This window comes from Clarias gariepinus, chromosome 13 (genome assembly GCF_024256425.1).
Source record: "Clarias gariepinus isolate MV-2021 ecotype Netherlands chromosome 13, CGAR_prim_01v2, whole genome shotgun sequence".
In the NCBI taxonomy this organism is placed as follows: domain Eukaryota; kingdom Metazoa; phylum Chordata; class Actinopteri; order Siluriformes; family Clariidae; genus Clarias; species Clarias gariepinus.
Window position 1 is genome coordinate 5210525 of NC_071112.1, and position 22003 is coordinate 5232527.

Below are 22003 nucleotides of genomic sequence, written 5' to 3' on the forward strand. Positions count from 1 at the left end.
AATATCCAAAAATCCCATATGTATTTGACTGTGTGGCTTATACTGTAGATATAGTGATGATAGGCAAAAGTGGTGTCCAATGAATCCATCAGCAGCGGAAATCTACCAAAGTTGCCAGATTGTACAGTTCCATACCAAGTTGGCCTTTTTGGTTGGATTGCTAGAGCTTGGCATCTGTCTTAATTGAGAGACAACATAATTTAATTTTAATTTTATTCAATTTTATTTATATAGCGCTTTTAAAAATGGCCATTGTCTCAAAGCAGCTTCACAAAAATGAAAGACTTTTTTTAAATATGTTTTTTGTGTGTATGTATGAAAAAAAATGTGTCTAGATAATAATGAGATGAATGAATGGATGATGAATGAAATGTCTCTGATGAGCAAGCCAAAGGTAATGGCGACAGTGGCAAGGAAAAACTCCCTGAGATGGCAATAGGAAGAAACCTTGAGAGGAACCAGACTCAACAGGGAACCCATTCCATTTGGGTGATTACAGATAGAAATAACATCGTGTGTTGTGCAGGTGAAAGTTTAATATAACAGAAGTTCTTTTAATTAACATGAAGTCCAGTTCAGCATAGGGACGCGTCAGTAGGTGCAGAGGGCAGATGGGGTCTGGCTCACTGGAAGCACAGGAGCAGCATGTGTAGCTCCAACCATTATAAAGCAGAATCCAGCTGGAGCTGGTCCTTCTCTGGATGCCTCAGTATTCTCGCAGGGTTGGCCTTTCTCTACTGAAGCTGGCACGATCTCCAGATGCCTCGGGATGGGTAGAAAAATACACAGTAAACAGATAAACAGACGGAGAGAATTAGCGTAGTTGCCATTCAGGATATATATGTACTAGAGTATGAGGTTATGGGATGGGTTACGTGTATGCCAGATTAAAGAGATGTGCATTGATAACACTGTTAACTAGTTTGTTATGCCTTTTGAACAAATGTTGAGTTCACATGCATAATCACTGGGGTTAGACAATCACTGCTGGGCTGGCCATGCCTGCATAAAAATGTAATGTCTACAGTAGAAAAAGCAATGTGTGCAGGTAATGACCAGGGTTGCTTTGCATTAGCTGAGGTTTAGAATTAAATCTCTGTTTGACAACAGTACCTCCAATCCACTGTGCAAGACACAACACACATTCACAAAGATGTGGCACTTACAAACCAAAAAGGGATCAGGTTTTTAATAGAGAACATGGATTTTTCTTCATATTGTAAAAAAGGGAAAGTGGAAAATGTGAAAAGTGTTTGTTTATTTACTTATTTAGTTTCATTTAGGGACACAGTGGAGGCAAACTGGAGACAAACTCCACACCTATTTCTATGGCCAGATTGTTGCATTTAGTGTATTATAAGCTCCTTTGGTGTTAAGGTGTTTCAGGTGCTAGTTCATTTCTGGTGCTAGTGCCGTTTCAGAGCCGGTTTGATAGCAGCTCTCTGAACAACTTGCTTCGTTTTTTTCCATGGGCTAGAGAGTCACCTCATTACATCACTGTATACGCTGTGGATTTCTAATTTCCCAGCAATGCTAGCAGCAAAGCAGTGATACTGTAGGGCTAGTGACTGCAGATCAGGGGGAGTCGTGGACGTAGAGTATTATTGTGAACTGGTACTGTATGTTAGGATGCTGTGTTTCTCACTCTTATTGATCTCTCAGGTTTGTTGACAGTGACTGGTTGCTTTACTTCCCAGGTTTCCTTCTGGCTCTCCTTTTTAATTATACAGTCATAGTTAGTCAGAGTCCCTGCTTGCACTCCGCACTAAATATGTGTGACTGCGACGATACCTACCTGTTATCACTCTTCTGTCTCTCTCTCTCTCTCTTCCTGTCTCTCCCTGTCTCTCTCTCTCTCTCCCCCTGTCTCTCTCTCTCTTTCTGTCTCTCCCTGTCTGTCTCTGTTGAGCTGCAGATGGCGCTTCCGTGATCCAGGAAGTAATCCAGACCTCCTCTGCCCTGCGGACCTGTCTGACTCGTCCTGGTGCCCCGCTTCTGGTTAGCACACTTCTGGTTAGCACACAGGCTAACCACAGTGTGCTTAAATGCATGTCACAGGAAAGAAGGGCATAATTTGATGCTGGTCAATGGAACTAGGGCAAATCACTTATGAGTTACAGGAAAGCATTATGTTAGTTGACAGAACTTTTGAAAACATTAATGAAATGCTATATTTTAATAATTTAATTTTAAAAAAATCTATTTAAAAATATATTTGCAGTATTTAGACTTTTTTATTCATTTTTTTCCAAGTGGCTGGCGTCATGTGTCTCAGAGAAAGCATGTGTTAGTCCTCATCCTCCTTGCTTTGTAGCTCTTGTATAGATAAAAAAAAAATTAAGTTTTTCGCTTAAATGTCTCAAAAGTTAGGAAACTGTTACACTTATATTCATTTTAAGTTTTGTATGCAATTTAGCTCACTGTTTATTGTTGTGGCAAAGCACAGGCTGAATATAGTGTACAATACAGTCTGGTCACTCTGACCCTATCAGGTCAACAGTTGTGACCTGAGCAGCCTGTATTAGTCAGCTCGGCTATAAATATATGAAGGAATTGTGTGTGCACACATGCCATGTGCATATGGAATGAAATTGATATGCTTGATGTTTGGATGGATTATGTTATTTTCATTACGCATAGGAAAAATTTCATTTACTTTTTATCAGAAGCTTCTAGCATATATGAGCACTTTCCAGGTATGAGATTATGGATAGTAGCCTAGTAGCCTACATGTTTTTGTTTTTTTTTACTGCACAGTATGCATGCTCCATCAAGTACATCCTTAAATGGAAATGGATCACCGTGAAACCACCCCTGCCAAGATATTATTTGGGTAGTAGATTTTTCCTGGCAAAGCAAAGACACTGTCATGGAAGTGGGAATATTGGTGTTAAACATTTGTCAAGTGGTGGTTTACTCACCTCATTGTCACTCCTATAAGCAACAAGGCTGATTAACAAGGCCACAATAAATATATAATTGTGTGTTCATCTCATCTCAGCTAAGTTGAGACAAATTATCAACTCACACACCCTGCTTACATTTCCACTTCACCTAGTGTTTTGAAGCCATAGTGGATCAGACTAATTTTTTTTTAAAAGGTCCCTCTCAATTTTAAATCCGAATGCAGATTAAGACCCCAAGACCAATGCCAGGACAGCAGAAGCGCATCTACTACCAACTGGAAGAGCACTGCTTTTTTGCATTTGGCTTGTTTGCCACTTGTAATACAAATGCTTTCAATAAAATACACTACCAATCAAAAGTTAGGTGTTTATAATGTGCAATAATCTCCTTTAAACAGGTAATATTTAGATTTAGTTAACATTTGGATTTAGAATATATAGATTTGCCCTCTTCTTATTTGCAAATGCACTTGACAATAGTGTTCTTGTAAGAACCGTTCCTGGACAGCTGACCTTCTTGTCTTAAAATAAAAACTGACTGTTATTGTTTTGTTGTTACTTATTTACATAATTTTATATGTTATTAGATAGTCTGGAAATCTCCAGTATTGTTCTTGAATGTAGAAAAAAAAATCACTGCACAAAAAAAGATGAAGATCAGAAGATGTGTCCAAACTTTTGACTTGTACTATAGATCATCAAGTTGAACCAAGGTGCTTCACAGCGTTAAAACAAAATAACACACAAAATTATATAAAATAAATAAATAAATGAAAACCATATGAAACTAAAAATATTAAAAGCCATTCTAAATAGGTGTATCAAAAAAATACAATTTAATAAAAGTAAGAAAAATAAATATTGATAATAATAATTGTATAACACAACAATATATTTTTTTTTTTAATGTAAAGACATATACTGTTATAAAATATCAAAAGCCATCCTGAATAAAAGAGTCTTAAGTTTTTCTTTAAACAGAGGCAGGTCAGTAATATACCTGAGCTCAGGCGGAATGGTGTTCTAGAGTTTAGAACCAGCCACTGCAAAAGAGCCATCGCCCCACTGTTTGTACCTTGACCGAATGACCACCAGTTTTGGTCAGCAGAAAAAAAACTCTACATTGTTGATAAAAGCCCACTGTCTCATACAAGTAAGAAGGTGCCAAACCATTATTTGCACTAAAAACAAACAGAAAATGTGGAAGAAATACAGGATTGGTGTGATGTAATCATATTTATGAGTATTAGTTAGCATGCGAGCCACAGCATTCTGCCCAAGTTGCAGGCGATATAAACAAGCCTAAGTGACTCCAACATAAAGAGTATTGCAGTAGTCTAGTCGCAAAATAATAAAAGCATGAATTGCTTTCTCCAGGTCACTATGATTTAAAAAGGACTTGACCTTTGTGAGGAGGCAAAAATGGAAAAAGCCTGCCTTGACAACAGAATCAATGTGTGTCTGAAAGTTTAAACTGCTACAGTATCTAAAGTCACTCCCAAGTTTTTGACTTCTTTGCTAAAATGAGAGTCCGGGGAATCAAGACCAGCGGTAACAAAACCAGGAAAATCTGAGGTGCCAAATAGAATACATTCTATTTTACTCTCATTCACACAGAGACAATTTTGTGGCAGCCAAAGTTTGATGTCATGGATTGATTTAAGTGGAAGAATTTGGCACAACTGGCAAATTACACTCAATCACTTTCTTATAGTATATACCACTTTAGTCTGTGTGTAGGGTCGCGGGGAGCCTGGAACCCATCCCAAGAGACTTAGGGCATGAGGCGGGATACACCCTGAATGGGGGTGAATGGCAATTAGACTAATCTGCATGTCTTTGGACTGTATAAGGAAACCGGAGAAAACTCACTGAGCATGGAGGGGTAGCTCAGTGGTTAAGGCTTTGGCTACAGTTCGGAAGATCCCAGGTTCAAACCCCACAACCACCAAGTTGCCACTTTTGGGCCCTTGAGCCCTCAACTGCTCAGATGTGTAATGAGATAATAAAAAAATTTAAGTTGCCAAATGTGTAAATGTAATGTAAATGGAGGGAACATGCAAACTCCATGCACACAGCCCAGAGGCAGGAATCAGACCAAGGTCCTGAAGGTGTGAGGTGACAGTGCTAACCAGTGCTTAGAAAATAAATAACTAGACAAAAAAAAAAGGAAATTAGAAGATGTTTTCTAACAGGTACTGTGTCATCCATTTTTTTTGCATTACACTCGCTCACTCACTCATCTTCTAAACTGCTTAAACCATACTGTTTTGCAGGGGGCCTGGCGCCTGGAGACTTAGTGCACAAAACAGGTTACACCCTGGACAGGGTGTCAATCCATCACAGGGAACACACATACACACACTTACACAATAGCTAATTTAGGAACACATCTTTACAATGTGGGAGGAAACCGGGGTACATGCCGGAAACCCCCAAAGCAGAACATGCCGCCTGATGTTGTTTCTTAATTACATAATTCTAAATTGCCTGAAAATCTAGAATGTGGAAAAAAAATCACTTAAAATATTATTTAAATTAAATATTTATAATTAAATATAGAAAAATTAATAAACAAAAATAAAATATGTGTCTAAACTTTTGACTGGTACTTTATATCATCCATGATTTATAATGACATAAGTATTGAATAAAGCTCGAGATTGGTTAATTTAGACGACTACTTTTTTTCTAGAGGTGGCGCCGATTTGCGACGCCCAAAAGCCTTTACAGTAATGGGTGTATGCATTCGGGTGGGACGCACACGATCAATCGATCAATCTGGCAACCCGGCACCAGTCACTCGCCGGCACGCGGACATGTAGAGGACGTAGACGCCGAGCGCGAGAAGATGTCCGTGCCCATGGCAGAGGGTCGCGCGCGCCCGGCAGCCAGACGGACAGCGGTGAAATTCTTGTGGTCGCTTTTCCCTCATGTCGTGCTCATCCTCTCTCTCATCGCGTACGCCGTGCTCGGTGCTCTCGTCTTTCAGCTGATCGAGGGGAACCCGAGAAACGACACGGAAGATTACCGAAACTTCGTGCGCAATGTCGTGGCGACCGTGCGCAACCACTCCGGTAAGAGCGTGCAATTTAATCATTTGACTTAATTTATTAAAATGATTAAACAGACAGCTGCTGTCTCTGTTTTGTTATCTGTCCTTCTATCGTGTGCCGAGGTGTTTGAAAGAATGTTATTTATTTTTTCTCCTGATATAAACTCATAATACAGTAGTCTACTAAGATCAGTTACTAAAGAACACACTAATGATCATGTCTCAAGCAGTTTCAGGGGAATTAAGTTCAGCCTTAAATTTACTGCACAGTGAAATTCTTTATTTTTCGCACACCCCACCTTTGGTGGTTGTTGTTGTTGTTACTCCATTACATAATTACATTGTTACGTGGTGGGGTATGGAGAGCCGCACCACGAAATGATTTATTGATAAGAGCCCTAACGCAGGGCTTTAGAGGGGGTCAATAAAATAGGTGTTGTGAGAGTGCCTATGACAGGCACATGAAGACCTTCCCGTTAGGAGATGGCGTTGGGTTATTAGTTGGAAAACTTAAAAGGAAACAAAAGAAAACTGATAAGACAAAACAAACAGAGCTCCGCCGTCTACGCGAGAACGAGAACAAAAAAAACTAAAGACCCTCTCGGGGCTTATGCCCTTACCGAGGATTTAATCTATAGAGAGAGTAGAGTTAGTGTTTCGTGCACTTTAACCTGAGAGCGCGCGCTAAACTGATGCGTGTCGCTCTCCCTCGCGCTCTCTCTTTCTCACCAGTGCTACCTAATGATCACACGAAGTGCCGAGGTATCAGGACCCTTTATATACAGTAAACACGCTGCCAGGTGCGGCTCGTTCAGGCTGATCGCCTGGCAACCGCGGGGATAAATGGCCACGCCCCTGTCCTGTTCAGAACTCTGCCCCTCGCGTGACCCGCGTTGTTACATACATTAATTACAAATACATACATACATTTTCAATTTTATTTTATTTGTATAGTACCAATGTTCATTGTCTCAGTGCAGCCTTATGTGTTATTTCATAGTCTGAAGTTCTCCACTATTGTTCTAGAATGGAGAAACTAAATAAAAAACAGAATTAGTGTCTGAATTTTTGACTGGTACAGTATATCATCCTTCGGTGATCATATTGCTGTTGCATTTCTGTGATCACTTCTGGTGCTAAAGATTACCCTGCAAACATTTGGACGTTTGATGACAATGCTGAAATGACGTCCCTCCGACACGTCCAGTCATGGTTGAAAAATTGTTTTAAAATGAAAAGTTGAACGGACTTCTTTGACGTTATCTGATTCTCAGGTCATCAAATGCCCAAATGTTTGCTGGGAAGGGATATATTGAACAACACTTAGTTAAAAGTCAAAGTAGCAGCTATACATGCAACATATCTGAATGCATTTTTAGAAAATGTTCTGTCTCACATCTTTTTAACAATTTATGCCGCCCCATTGCCGTCGGACCAATGTTTGTTTCTTTGGTGGAATGCTAAAAGTATGTTTTTATGACACTGAGCTTTTGTTGGATGTTCAGATCAGTCTGAGGAGGTTCTTGTGGGTGCTATAGAAGAGAAGATCAGAACAGACTACCAAGCCGTGTGGTCACAGAGTTACACAAAGTGGACCTTTTATGGCTCGCTCTTCTTCTGCTGCACCGTCTTCACTAGCGTGGGTGAGGGAACTCTCTCTCTCTTTCTCTCTCTCTCTCTCTCTCTTACATACACTTTTTGGGACTTTCTGTTTCACTGGCTTTATCACGTTATGTCTAATCTAACTAAGAATTAAAATGGTATTTTAATGTCAGGTAAACTGCCCTATTTTCACATTTAGGCATTTGGCAGACACTCTTATCCAGAGCAACTTACTTTTTTTTTTTTATCTCATTACACATCTGAGCAGTTGAGGGTTAAGGGCCTTGCTCAAGGGCCCAACAGTGGCAACTTGGTGGTTGTGGGGTTTAAACCTGGGATCTTCCGAACTGCAGTCCAATGCCTTAACCACTGAGCTACCCCTGGCCTACATGTTTTGACAAACATCTGGCCAATGCACATAATATATGACTTCTATTCTTAAAAATAGAAACAAGATGAAAAACACTTCTATACAGTATGTGTAAGATCAAAAACAGTACAGTATTTTTGGTGCGAACAAACACAAAATAATAATAAGTTTACAATCAGTCCTAGTGGTGTCCCCAATATCATGACACTTTGCAGACAGACTTTTAATCAGTCCCTGATTCCTGGCATGAAATCCCAGTAAAGGGATAATAAAAGTGTTTTGCAAAATTGCAGGGCAAAACTATCCAGAAAAACTTGATCAATTTCCTTGAGGGCACATCAAATGTCACACATAGAGGCACAGACAGAACCAGCTTAACATCATCTACAAAGCGAAATGTTTAGTTCATCTGTGGTTGATTGATTTATTGAAGCTAGAGCGATCGTTTCTGATCCATGTCCTAAATCTGATATAAAAAAAGAATTTATAAAACTTTTTTAAGCTTTTTTTTATTATTATGGAATGAATTCTGCACAGTTTTGACAAAAAATTTATGATGCATCATTTAGAAGAATGGTTGTATTGTGTTGTGAAGGAGTACAGCAAACACAAAACACAAAGGAAACTTGCACAGTTAGAGCATAAGGTAGGGGAAAACACCCCGAGTTTCACACCAGGCTTCTTAAGATCAGTCTGAACTCCGCTTGCTCACTGTCTGTCTCTCTCTCTCTGATTTATTTGCACTCTATATTGTGTGCTTAGGTTATAATCGCCTATCATGAGCACACACAGCCTAAGCAGGACTACTTACCGTAACCAGGCCAACCACACCCCGTTTTCACATCAGAAAGACAACACATTTATATTTCCTAACAGAAAAACAGAAACGGTATTGTTTTTGTGACCATTACTAACCTGGCTCATTCATTAAATTTGCTCTGAAGAATCATCAATTGTGTGGTGAAAAAAAAAAAAAAAAAAGGATTTGAACCAGTCAAATAAAGCCATGAATAATTGATATTGATGAAGTTATAATAAAACACGGAATTGCTTTAAAGGTTGCCAGAGTAATGCAATAGAAATGTGTAGAAATGTCCTGTTGTAGGGGTCAATTTTACATCTATGCTTTCATTCCTTCATAAAAGGGATGGAATAATCTATCAGGACTATCAGTCAGAGCAAGCACAGACCATCATCTGCTCATATAAGCCAAAGTGTGTGGTTTGGATGTTCATATACGTCTCAGATTATTTTTCCTATAAATGTTCAGGAAGGGTATACGCTTAAAAATTTCAATTATTTATTTATTTTTTTACATTCATATTAAGTAAGCGCTTAATTCTTGTCGCGGTGGTCAGAACACACACTGGAAGAAATGGCAGTCAGTTGCAGGGTGTTTTCTAACTATTATTACAAAAATGTTTCTTAAGATGATTTAAGAAGCATCACAGGAAAAGAAAAAAACACTCTCATTAAAATATTTTTTTTCTATATCAACTTTTTAAATGTTGGTTTCATATTAATGTTTTTTGTTGCCGTGTAAGATTATTTGTTCATATATAGACATTAATGAGGACCACATAATAGTCATTTAAGTCCTGATAAATAAAATCAGTGAATTGAAAGAGGGTGAATAAGAGGGTGTACTTTCTTTTTTTTGCATAATAGTATTTGTTAAGTCTCACATGAGAAAACCCAACAGTTTAAAGCATCCTTGGTTTAAATTGTTGAAGTTGATTTTAAAATCAGTGAGTCTACACAGAGTGTGAGTCTAATATATGTTCATAATAAACAGTTTTATAGATTTAATATCTCAAAGACTACAATATGACTATCAGAATTTCTTTAAAATTGGTTTTAATGTTTTGTTTAAAGCACTTAGTTAAGAGTAAATGGAAATGTCATGTGCTTCTCAAAGGAAAGCTTCAAGAAAAGGTGTGTGTGGTTAGACTGCAGCATCAGTGAAGTGAAATCTTTCCGTTCTCTTTACATTTACAGAACAAATGTACATCACTCTACTATTCAACATGTTCAAATGGCCACAGATAAATAAAATAGTCCCAGATTATTTATAAAGGAAGATTTATTATTTATAAGGAGGACTGTGTTATTGCATTTGCTCTCTATTCTGTAAACAGCTTGATCTTATGTTACAGCACCAAGGTCACGCTGTCTTTACATCTAGACATCCTTCATCTCTACCATTTTACATGAGCTTGTGTACAGATTAGATCTTCATATATCGTAAACACAACAACAGTCGCCTCTGTCTGGGTTTTTTTTCCCTTTTTTTCTACTTTTTCATGCATGTGTCTCTCTCCATCTACATTTATTCGCCTCTTACTGGGTCTGTGTATTTTTTGTCTCATGATGATCATGCTTGTCTTAATAGCTTTAGCCAACAAGACTTAGCTATGATGCTATTTCAGCCATAATCCAACTGAAACAAATCATTAACACCAACTGAATATTAGATGTAGATAAGATAGATTTGTAGAGACCATCCATCAGTGGACGAGAAACACTATACAATACCACTGACACAGCCGCAGTTGGGCCGTAGCCAATAATTAAACAAATTTACAACAATCAGAGAAATCTTATAGGCAGGCCATTTCTCCATAGCACGTCCCTATTATGGAAAAAACACACACCATTGTAGCGAAAGCATAAAAAGTTTTAACGGGGTTTAAATAAATTTTACACTGTGCTTTTGAATAGAAATTCCAATAATATATAAGGCTAATGACATCAAACAAGAAGTTCCAAAAAAGTACATCAATATGACTAATGCACATAATGCAGTTGTTGTGGTCAGGCACAGAAAATGCACTGGTTGAGTTAAGTCAGGATGTTATGTCCTCATCCATTAGCCATGTGCTGCAGATGTCCATTATGGCTAGGTTTTGTTAACAATCATAACAATCTTTAAGTGGTTATCGAGAAGGAAAAGAGCCATTATTCACTCACTTACTTTCAATATCTGCTTATCCTGATTAGGCTCACAGAACACTGGGTGTGAGCGGGAATACACCGGCAGTGCTGTGACACTGTAATACACACATGCCTTGCATAAACTGTTCTTTCTGATTGCTCTGACTGAATTTTGCATTTGGGTATATAAATGTAGGTCTGCTAGCAAGCAGATAAATTTAAAGTCTCAGTTGTTTAGGTGATCAACAAGCAGATGAAACTAGATAAACCAAAGCCTGGTTGTAGCCTTCTAACCAACCACAGCAGGTTAGCACTGAAAACAACACCTCCTCCACAATTATCCTACAGTAAATACAGGAACCCCACAGGGTTCGGGGCTGAGCACTGTGCTTGTCATGCTTTTTAACTATGATTGCATCCCCATTCACACCTCCAAGTTCAAAAAGAAATTCACTGAACACAACACAATAGTCAGGTAGATTTCAGACAGTAAGGAGATTACAAGACTCCAAGCACAAGATGGACCGTTTGGTTGAGGAGTGTAAGGTTGTAACTTGTTATGTAGTACGTGTAAAACAAAGGGGGACAGCTTGAAAGGTGAACAATGGAGACAGACTACCAAACCCTGCATATTAGTGGTGAGGCAGTGGGAAGTGTGAACAGCCTAAAGTTCTTTGGAGTATCTGTTTTGTCTGTCTATCTCGACTCAAACTGCATTTTCCCCCCACTAAAATTAAGCCTTCAAATACCAGGATCTGGAGTGTTTGAACATCTGTAACAGCCTTCACAACAATAATTCTAAACCTGAGCTGAAGTTCCTGTTCTTCTGTAAGTGTTAGAAAATTTGTCTGCTCACTATAAACAGCAACTGGAGCTGATTGGGAAAAGTCAATCACCTGAATCACATGGTGATGACAACATAGTGCATTGCCTGGGCAGAGCTTCTGAGCTTGGACACTACAAATCCCAGCTGACTGAGAGGAGATAAAGCTAGAAGCATTAACAAAGACTATACACTTTCTAGACACTCTAGAACTCTCCTTTTCCAAAGCTGTGTCCAACAACCACTATAGATATATAAACTGGTAAAGTCCAAAAGATTGTCAATGTAATATTTCTTGGAAATGCTTGTGTTTACAGGTACCGGTGATATTCACATTAACTCTAGTTGATCCTAACAATATTTATTTGCAGTTATATAGTTGCTAATTCAAAATATCATACATTTATTTATTAAAGGCCAGGGCAGGGAACCATTCACACACATTCACATGCTCATATACAGCTAGGGGCAATTTGGCCAGTTCAGATTTGGGAGGTGAGAGAAAACCAGAGAACCTGGATTAAACCCTATGCTGAGAATATGCACAGAACCTTCACATAGACAGTAAAACAAAGTCAGGAACCTTAATTCTGTAAAATACTGTATTGCATAAATTTCATTACAGGAGAACTTTATGATGCTGTAAATTTGGGGAAGCAATGAGTAAGCTATCTGTATCTCACATTTTACACCTACACAGGATAATAATTAGTCTGCATACAGTTGTACATTGGGGTAAAAAAAGTATTTAGTCATCCACCAAATGTACAAGTTCTGCTACTTAAAAAGTTGAAAGAGGTCTGTAATTTTCTTCATAGGTATACCTCAACTATGAGAGACAAAATAATCGGGGGGAAAAATCCTGAAAATCACATTGTAGGATTTTTAAAGAATCTATTTGCAAATTATGGTGAAAAATAAGTATTTGGTCACCTACAAACAAGCAAGATTTCTGGCTCTCACAGACCTGTAACAACTTCTTTAAGAGGCTACTCTGTCCTCCACTCGGTACCTGTATTAATGGCATCTGTTTGAATTTATTATCAGTATAAAAGACACCTGGCCACAACCTCAAACAGTCACACTCCAAACTCCACTATGGCCAAGAACAAAGAGAGTGGGAGCAATTATTAGAAAATGGAAGACATACAAGGCCACTGATAATCTCCCTCGATCTGGGGTCCACGCAAGATCTCATCCCGTGGGGTCATAATGATCACAAAAACTGTGAGCCAAATTCACGGAACCACAAGGGGGGACCTAGTGAATGACCTGCAGAGAGCTGGGACCAAAGTAACAAAGGCTACCATCAGTAACACACTGCACCGCCAGGGGCTCAAATCCTGCAGTGCCAGACGTGTCCCCCTGCTTAACACTAGAAGCGCCGCGCCAGTGTCACCTACTAAAAGCACGGTTCAGCGGTCATTTGACCGCCTATTGTTTTGAATGGGATGCTGCTGCTGACACACAATGATCGCTAGATGGCGCTTTCACCCAAAGCAAATAGTTTAGCTCCAAGATCAACTTGCACTTGGACAATGCGCCATTCATTCCCGCGTTGATAATAAGCGGTATCTTTTTACATATTCAACTGAGAAAACCTACTACAGAGTCTCTAAGGGGACAAACGAAGAGGGGAAAAACAAGTCAGAGGGAAAAAACAAGTCATGTTTGGAATTATAACCCAAAGTTTTTGACTTTTTTCTGCCGTTTTTTCTCCTCCTTTGTCCATCTAGGGGCTTCGTACTATAACAAAAAGGAAAGCTCTACTTAATTTTATATCGTATGGAGAAAATGTTATTAGTTTGTTCATTCTATTTGAAGCTTCTGAACGTCTCGGAGCAGCGATTTAGTTCTGAACTCGCTTCCGTGAAATTATCGCTAAAACAATATTAAATTTGAATAAATCAGATCTACCACAGCAGATAATAAACTATGCTATGTCATAACCGAAGCAAACACAACGAATATGTCTCGTTTCGTTCAGTGTTGCTAGGCAACGGACCACGCGCCTAATCGGTTCACTTGGCCGCGGTGTATTATAAACCTGCGAATTGTTTCACTGCTTATGTTCATGTAATAAAAGCGAGGGAAATGTGGAAGTGATGTGTGGCCACTGAATGAGAACTAAACCAAAGATTTCAGTAACTACACTGAGTGTAACATCTGCATAGTGACACTAAACAGCTGAACAACTTCACTTTCCCGTTTACCTCTGAGAAAAAAAAAGCTGTATGTTGTTTGTTTATATGTTTATAAAAGTACACGAAGTAGGCGCGCGCGCGCGCGCACACACACACACACACCTCCCCTGAGCCCTCGATCAACATCTATTGACCGTCGATATGCAAATGAGTCAAGACGTAGCCTAACGTGGTGTCGTGTCGGATTTCAGCGGTCAAAGAAAGTGGAAAGACTTTGAAACAGTTGCAGCGTTTTTTTCAGTTACAACAAGCACAGCGATGAGTCCACGTTGTTTCACTGGTTATGACATAGTGACACTAAACAGCTGAACAACTTCACTTTTCTGTTTACCTCTGAGAAAAAAAGCTGTATTTAGTTTGTTTATATTCAGAGTAACACCTTCCAACCACCTCTCATAGTCTATTGTTAGTTTTAATGATTTGGCTGAAACTAATTATCACTACATAAGTACCCCAACACCCCTGATCATGAGTTTCAGCTGAAACTAATTCTATACATGCAACAGAAAATGTAGATGCAGATTCCAAATGTATAAAGATATATATATATATAGTATACAGTATATATCAGTTACAACAAGCACAGCGATGAGTATAAGAATAAAATAAGGTATCAGTTTGGTCTGTGTAGTTAGTGCCCTACAGAATAGAATAAATGAATGAATAACACATTCCAACCACCTCTCAAAAGAGTGCCATAGTTTTGCAAAAATACTTGCAAAACATCAGCATACATTGGAGGGAACTTCTGAGGTGGTCAGTGATTGATGGCACGGTCGTTCGGAGGGGGTTGTGATCACACCTACAGTTCTTTTGTTCTAAGCTGTTGGTCAAATATCTCTCCACTTGAAATGGAAGCACAAAATTGAGGGGCAACATGCAAGGGATTTCAGCATCTCGACGCACAGTAGAAGCTGTTTGTAAAGAAGACACTCTTTGTTTTTTTATTTTGTAATCTTTCTCGTGTTTACCTTGTACTGTACAATGTATATTCATTTTATTAATGAATTGCTGTGAATAAACTACATATGCAGTTGATTTACCAGAAAGGACTTTTCAGTTTTTGTGTGCTAAACTAAACTTCAGGGTCAAGTAATAGCGATTTTATTTGAAAAGTATATATATATATTATTATATATATATATAGGGAAAGATTAAGAAACACGCTGAAGCGGAATATATATATATATATATATATATATATATATATATATATATATATATAGCATGTATCTTTATACATTTGGAATCTGCATCTACATTTTCTGTTGCATGTATAGAATTAGTTTCAGCTGAAACTCATGATCAGGGGTGTTGGGGTACTTATGTAGTGATAATTAGTTTCAGCCAAATCATTAAAACTAACAATAGACTATGAGAGGTGGTTGGAAGGTGTTACTCTGAATATAAACAAACTAAATACAGCTTTTTTTTCTCAGAGGTAAACAGAAAAGTGAAGTTGTTCAGCTGTTTAGTGTCACTATGTCATAACCAGTGAAACAACGTGGACTCATCGCTGTGCTTGTTGTAACTGAAAAAAACGCTGAAACTGTTTCAAAGTCTTTCCACTTTCTTTGACCGCTGAAATCCGACACGACACCACGTTAGGCTACGTCTTGACTCATTTGCATATCGACGGTCATTAGATGTTGACCGAGGGCTCAGGGGAGGTGTGTGTGTGTGTGTGTGTGTGTGTCTGTGCGCGCGCGCGCCTACTTCTTGTACTTTTATAAACATTCTACATATAAACAAACAACATACAGCTTTTTTTTCTCAGAAATGAGAATCGCGGGTTGGAAAAGACAGGAAACGTCATGCCGCCGCGCAGCTGTCAGCGATTTCACATAAATAAGAGCAAAATAGCTTTATACTGGCTTTTACTGGTGCGATTTTAAAAATTTAAGCATACAGGGTGATTAAGCTCACAGAACTAGGAAAAGTCATGAAAGGAGGGTCCTGGAAATTGATCGAGTGTGAAGTATTATTTTTTTTTTTACCCCCTTGCGGTCAAATGACCGCTGCTCGGCGCTTCTAGTGTTAAACTAGTACATGTTCAGACCCGTCTGAAGTTTGCTAGAGAGCATTTGGATGATCCAGAAGAGGATTGGGAGAATGCCATATGGTGAGATGAAACCAAAAGAGAACTTTATGTTTGGAGGAGAAATAATGCTAAGTCTCCAGAACTTAACCCCATGGAAAATCTTTGGAGGGAGTTGAAAGTGTGTGTTGCCCAGCGACAGCCCCAAACATCACTGCTCTAGAGGAGATCTGCATGGAGGAACGGGCCAAAATACCAGCAAAAGTGTGTGAAAAGCTGGTGAAGACTTACAGAAAATGTTTGACCTCTGTCACTGCCAACAAAGGGTTTATAACAAAGTATTGAGATGAAATTTTGTTATTGACCAAATACTTATTTTCCACCATAATTTGCAAATAAATTCTTAATGTGATTATCTGGATTTTTTTCTTTTCTTTTGTCTCTCATAGTTGAGGTATACCTATGAAGAATCACAGGCCTCCTTCATCTTTTTAAGTGGGAGAACTTGCACAATTGGTGGCTGACTAAATACTTTTTGCCCCACTGTAGCTGTTGAAGTGAGCACTTAAGAACTGGGAATGCTCTCGTCACTGTCCCGACAGAATAGCACCATACAGGATTTTCCCCAGTCTACAACAAATCTGCCAACTGATCTTATAGCATTAGCAGACCACCACTGTCACTAAGAGCTCATAACAGCTTAGTTTATGAGCAACAGAAGTCTCAGAAGTATGAGAAGAGTACAACTGAAAGCCAGTAACTCTTCTTTGTTAATTCATTAGCTCTTTCCTGGAGCAGGCCACACCACAGGTTAATGGCAAGGTCACAAAATTTTGCAAGTTTGAAATTTAAAGGGGAAGAGAATCTCCTTTGATGGATTTATTGAGTTGTGCTATGCCCTTTTCTCTTCTTTTCTTCCTTCTTGTTTTCTTTTTTTTATTTTTTTGTTTCATTTCATTCCTTTCCCAGTAGGCATGAATAGGGATACAGGATGTGTTCAGGATCATACAAACTAGAGATCTACTGGGAACATCTTCACCCAGTACAGCCCTAAAAAGCATCCTCACAGAGTAGATATTGAAATGTTATTTTCATAAAGATGACCTAAAGACATCTTAAAATCAATGCAATAAAAAACGTAGCCTTTATAAAGTCACAGTTCTCCATAATATACATCCTCCTACAGTATTTCAGCTCTATGTGAATTTATTTAATGACTCCTACATTACTGAGGCAGTGCAAAAACGTTTTATATTTCCAAACATTACTTAACCAGAAAAAAGCATTGGTTTCTCGGTAAAGTAAGCAAGATACACTACCTGGACAAAAAAAGATGCAACTTTGTACTATGTGATGAGTTCATATGTGAAAATGATTCTTCATACCACCGGAACTGTTCCGTTGAAATTTGGTTCTGGCAGAAATGACCATCAGGAAAGAAACAAAAACAATGCATATATGCGATAACCTGGTCATTCATTACATTCAGGTAGACAGCTGACTTATGACAAATGTTATAATTGATTTCCATTTATTATGTTTGTCAGATAACATTTCTTCCATAAAGTTGACAGTTTAGCACTGTTTTATAGCTTTAGCAATTTGGGGGCCCATATGCAGGGGTCCTCTGCATTTATTGCTCACCTTTTCAATCCTTATTGCAAGTCTTACTTGCAATTTCTTTTCTTCACTGGTCTTCTTCACACAGCAATGATGTCCAGATGTCAGGGACTACATCTGTTAAACTGTAAATATGTTTGTTTTTCTTTTTAACATATGCACCCACTTAAATTTTTTACTTTTATAAAATAAATCTTTGATCTCTGTGCAAAAATATGTTTATTGTCCGTTCACATGGAATCTACTGTCATTGGTTGTCATCGATTATTTTGATTACTTTCCAGCAGGATCTCTGATAGACGTAAATGATGGGCCTCTGTCTACTATCTTGTTTCACTAAAGAGAGAAGATAACATATAAGCCAATAGGAGCTTTATTATGAAGTCCTTGCTGTTTTTTCTCGCTGTTCACTAAATGTTTCTATTTTCATTTTATTTACATTTGATGAATTCACCTTCGTTTCTCTTTCGGAACTTAGCTTTCTGAACTGGGGCATTGAGCATATGATGGGAATCTCGTGTTGTTGCATCAAGAACAATCAGAAGATTGATGTTGTGGTACTGTATGTCTATATTGCAACTACTCAGTAGGTAGTCTCCGGTCTACTGGACAAGTTTTCAACAGCAAAGTCATGCAGCTCTACTCATCCTCTTCTCATCCTTTACTATTAGGTATAATCACAGCAGCTGTAACAGCATCACAGTGGCAATGTTACTGTCTCACTCAAGCCAGATAACAAATCTATAGGCCGTGGGTTCATACTGTAGGTGGATGCACAGATATAGGCATTCGCAGTAAAGAAGTTAAGTGTTCATACCGCAAGTGTAAAAATGCCATACTCAAAACTGGCCAACAGCAAGAAAAGTTTATACTGTGTGTACGACTGAGTGAACTGAAAAATATCAGTAATTTATGAGGAAAGCACAAAAGCAATATGTTTAATTTGCAATGATATGATAGGCATTGTCAAGAGTCAAGAGTGGTTGTAAGGTTTGCTACAAACTTTTTCTCTCCTTCTGCTTGGGTAACTTTGCTTTATTCATACCAACTCTCTCGCTCATCTATATCTGTTTACACCTGAATCACTAACATAGACGCAATCATGGAATACTTCATTAAAGTGCGGAATGAGGGGTGCTGAGATCATTTAAAGTTATAGCTTATTAAGCACAATTATTAGCACAAATAGCTTATTCTTTTTCTTTCACAATAAGGCTAGGAAGGAAAAGATATACATGTATGTACTCATATGCACCTCAAATTTGATTTAAAATACTTAAAAGGAGCTGAACTCTCTCATTGTGTATACCTTTTATCCTGTATACAGTGTCACGGGGGGCATGGAGCCTATCCCATGACACACCCTGGAGTTTGTGCCAATCTATTGTAGGACACACTCACTCACAAACTACAAGCAACTTTGTGAACGCCAATTAGCCTAATCTGTTTGTCTTTGGACCTCGGGAGGAAATCCACCAAGCCGAGGTGTACATTTACATTTACATTTAGTCATTTGGCAGACGCTCTTATCCAGAGCGACTTACATTTTTATCTCATTATACATCTGAGCAGTTGAGGGTTAAGGGCCTTGCTCAAGGGCCCAACAGTGGAAACTTGGTGGTTGTGGGGTTTGAACCTGGGATCTTCCGAACCGTAGTTCAATGCCTTAACCACTGAGCTACCCCTGGCCCCAGGTGTAAGGCGATAGTGCCACGAACCACCACGTCATCATGCCACCTGTAAAAATGGGACTATGCCTTTATTAATGTGTTGAATAGTTCTTAACCTAATTCCAGTAATTTCAAATATCCTTGTTTGTTTTTGTTTTGATTTGTTTTGTTCATTTAAGGTTGTTTTTGTAAATTTTATAGTATTTTATGTAAACATTTTATTTTTATTTTTAAAGGCATATTTGCTTTACAGAATTTCTTTAAAAAGCGTGTAAGACTTTTGCTGTTTATAATAACCACCCTCTTTCTGTCTCAGGCTATGGAGAGATCTACCCAGTGACAGGGATTGGAAGGGCAGCGTGTATTATCTATGCCATGGTGGGAATTCCACTCATGCTGCTAGTCATTTCAGATGTTGGAGACATTCTGGCAATGCTTGTCTCCAATGCTTACCAAAGGTTACACACTTCCTTCAAACGCCTTCACTTTCAGCTGTGGAGTCTCCGCAGAAGTCGAGAAAGTGGCACAATCCAAAACAGCACCTATACTCCCTGTCAGGACATAGCTGTGAGCAAACCACTGGACATCCGGGAGGTGATGCTCACCCAGTCATCCGTTAAGAAAAAGTCCACCCAGTTTATTAAAAATGTTGCAATCTTTGAAAACATGATTGCAAGGGAGAGATTTGGTCAGAACGGACCTTTAACGCGCACATGCTCTTGCCCCCAGCTTAATCAGATGCCACCTGTACCTTCGGGGTTTAAAATGTGGGACTTTGGTTCTATTGGCCAAGAAATGGAGAGCTTGAATGTGCCTTTCACGCTGATCCTGCTGCTAGTCTTTGCTTATATACTGAGTTGGGCACTGATCCTACCGCTGTGGGAGACAGATCTGAGATGGTTCGATGCTTTCTACTTCTGCTTCATAACACTTACAACCATTGGTTTTGGTGACATTGTGCCTAAGCACCCCAAGTTTTTCATGCTGACCTTCCTCTTCATCATCACAGGCATGGCCATCATGAGCATGGCTTTCAAACTGGGCCAGTCACACATCATCAGCAGTTACCACCGCTGTATCCGCTGCCTCAGTTGCCTTGGCGTGGGAAAGAAGCGCAAGTACAAGGTTCAGGACAATTGAAAAGGGGCAAGATGCTAAAAATGTGGAGGGTTCATGGGTAAAGTCAACAGACGTTATTAACCAAAGATTTCTTTAAGTTTTGTTTACTTTTTGTTCATTTAAACGATATTACTGAACTTTCCACAAGCTCCACGGAAAGTTGTAGATAGATGTGATAGACAGTGGATTTATTATAAGTATTCATGATGCATGAGAGTTGGTTTCCATTTCAGCTTTTTACATTTCTCTGTATGGAATACTGGAGATTGTTTAACTATGAGATTTGCCAATGAGTTAAAATAGACCAAAACATTGCTGTATTGTGTTTGGTCACAAGCAATTTTTTTGGTTTTAACTTTTTTTTTTTTTTACTGTATTACCAGTCTGTCTTAGCATAAACATTTTTTTCCCCAGTAAGTTCCATATCTTATAACTTAGTTATGTTGATCTACACTTTCTAAATCACCTCACTTTAAGATGTGACTTCTCACATCAAATTGTTTATTACATGTTTATTACTGTATCAGTAAAGTTGCTGGGATATGGTCAGTAAGAATTTGTTTATAAGGAGTGCCTCAGGGGGAAAAAAACAAAAATTCTAGTTTTAGAATATCTAAATGAGCATTCTGTGACATAGTAAGAAAGAAGGACTCATTTTGACTCCAGGATTTCCCTGCTAACCCTAAAAATAACTTCCCAGCATCAGAGATATAGCAACAACAAAAGTTTGGAGTAACCAGCTTGGATGGTGTTCATTACAGTGCTTTAAATTAATGTTTAGGATGAAAACCTTTTCAGCTCTGTTGAAGAGAAGGTATTTATCAACTGATTTTTTTTTCCCAAAAATAAAGATTTGATCAACTTCACCTACTGCACACTATTGACCATAGCGCAAAACTAACCTGTTTGATGACTCGAATACCTGACTTGACATGATGAGTCACCTATAAATACCAAATACTGTTTCAATACAATTTAAAATACTCATTTTCACCAAAGCCTGTTTCTAAAATTTTATCACTTGTGCTGATGGTCACAGAAGTACAGAGAATATATAACATAATGTTCTGAATTATTCTTGTTCTTGTTGTGTGATCATGACCAACAATGTTTTAGACCAAACACAGCCATTGTAAAGTGCTTGATTATTTTATTTAAAACGTTCATTGTTGGGACCCTGATATATTTTTTTAAACAGCATAGTATTTAAAAATTGCAGGTACCAGACTACATTGCATGTTTTCTGACGTGGAGGTCACTTTGCATGTGCCAAATAAATTAAAATGCTTTTCAGACATAACAGCGTGATGATTAGCAGTGCAATGTACAAAGCTTGGCTTTCCGAGACTAAGTGTATGAATCATGTGGTCTCAAATGGTATGGTGACATCTAAAAAGTATAATAAAAAATTTAAAAAAAATTAAAACCTTAAATAAAAAAAAAAACTTTTTTTGTACAGTATTATTGCATACTTGTTTTTGTACTTAGAAGTAAATCTATAAATAAAAGAATGCTGTTATAACTGCTCTGGGTTGTGCATCTTGAGATTTATTTAAGTTGAGAAATATATCTTTTCCCTGCTTGTGTGAGATTTATGGATATATAGAGGCTTGATTAATATTATTCCACATTTACAGAGGTTCTTTTTTTTTTTTTTTTAGA

General features: G+C 38.3%; 1 protein-coding gene across 1 annotated transcript; it reads left to right on the top strand.

The window, feature by feature from the left end:
• The first annotated feature begins 5757 nt into the window (after positions 1–5757).
• Positions 5758–21723, top strand: kcnk18 (potassium channel, subfamily K, member 18). The gene is made up of 3 exons (XM_053510164.1): positions 5758–5983; positions 7467–7604; positions 19539–21723. The coding sequence occupies exons 1-3, from the start codon at positions 5758–5760 to the stop codon at positions 20360–20362; spliced, it is 1188 nt and encodes a 395-aa protein (XP_053366139.1). The 3' UTR covers positions 20363–21723.
• Positions 21724–22003: the final 280 nt, after the last annotated feature.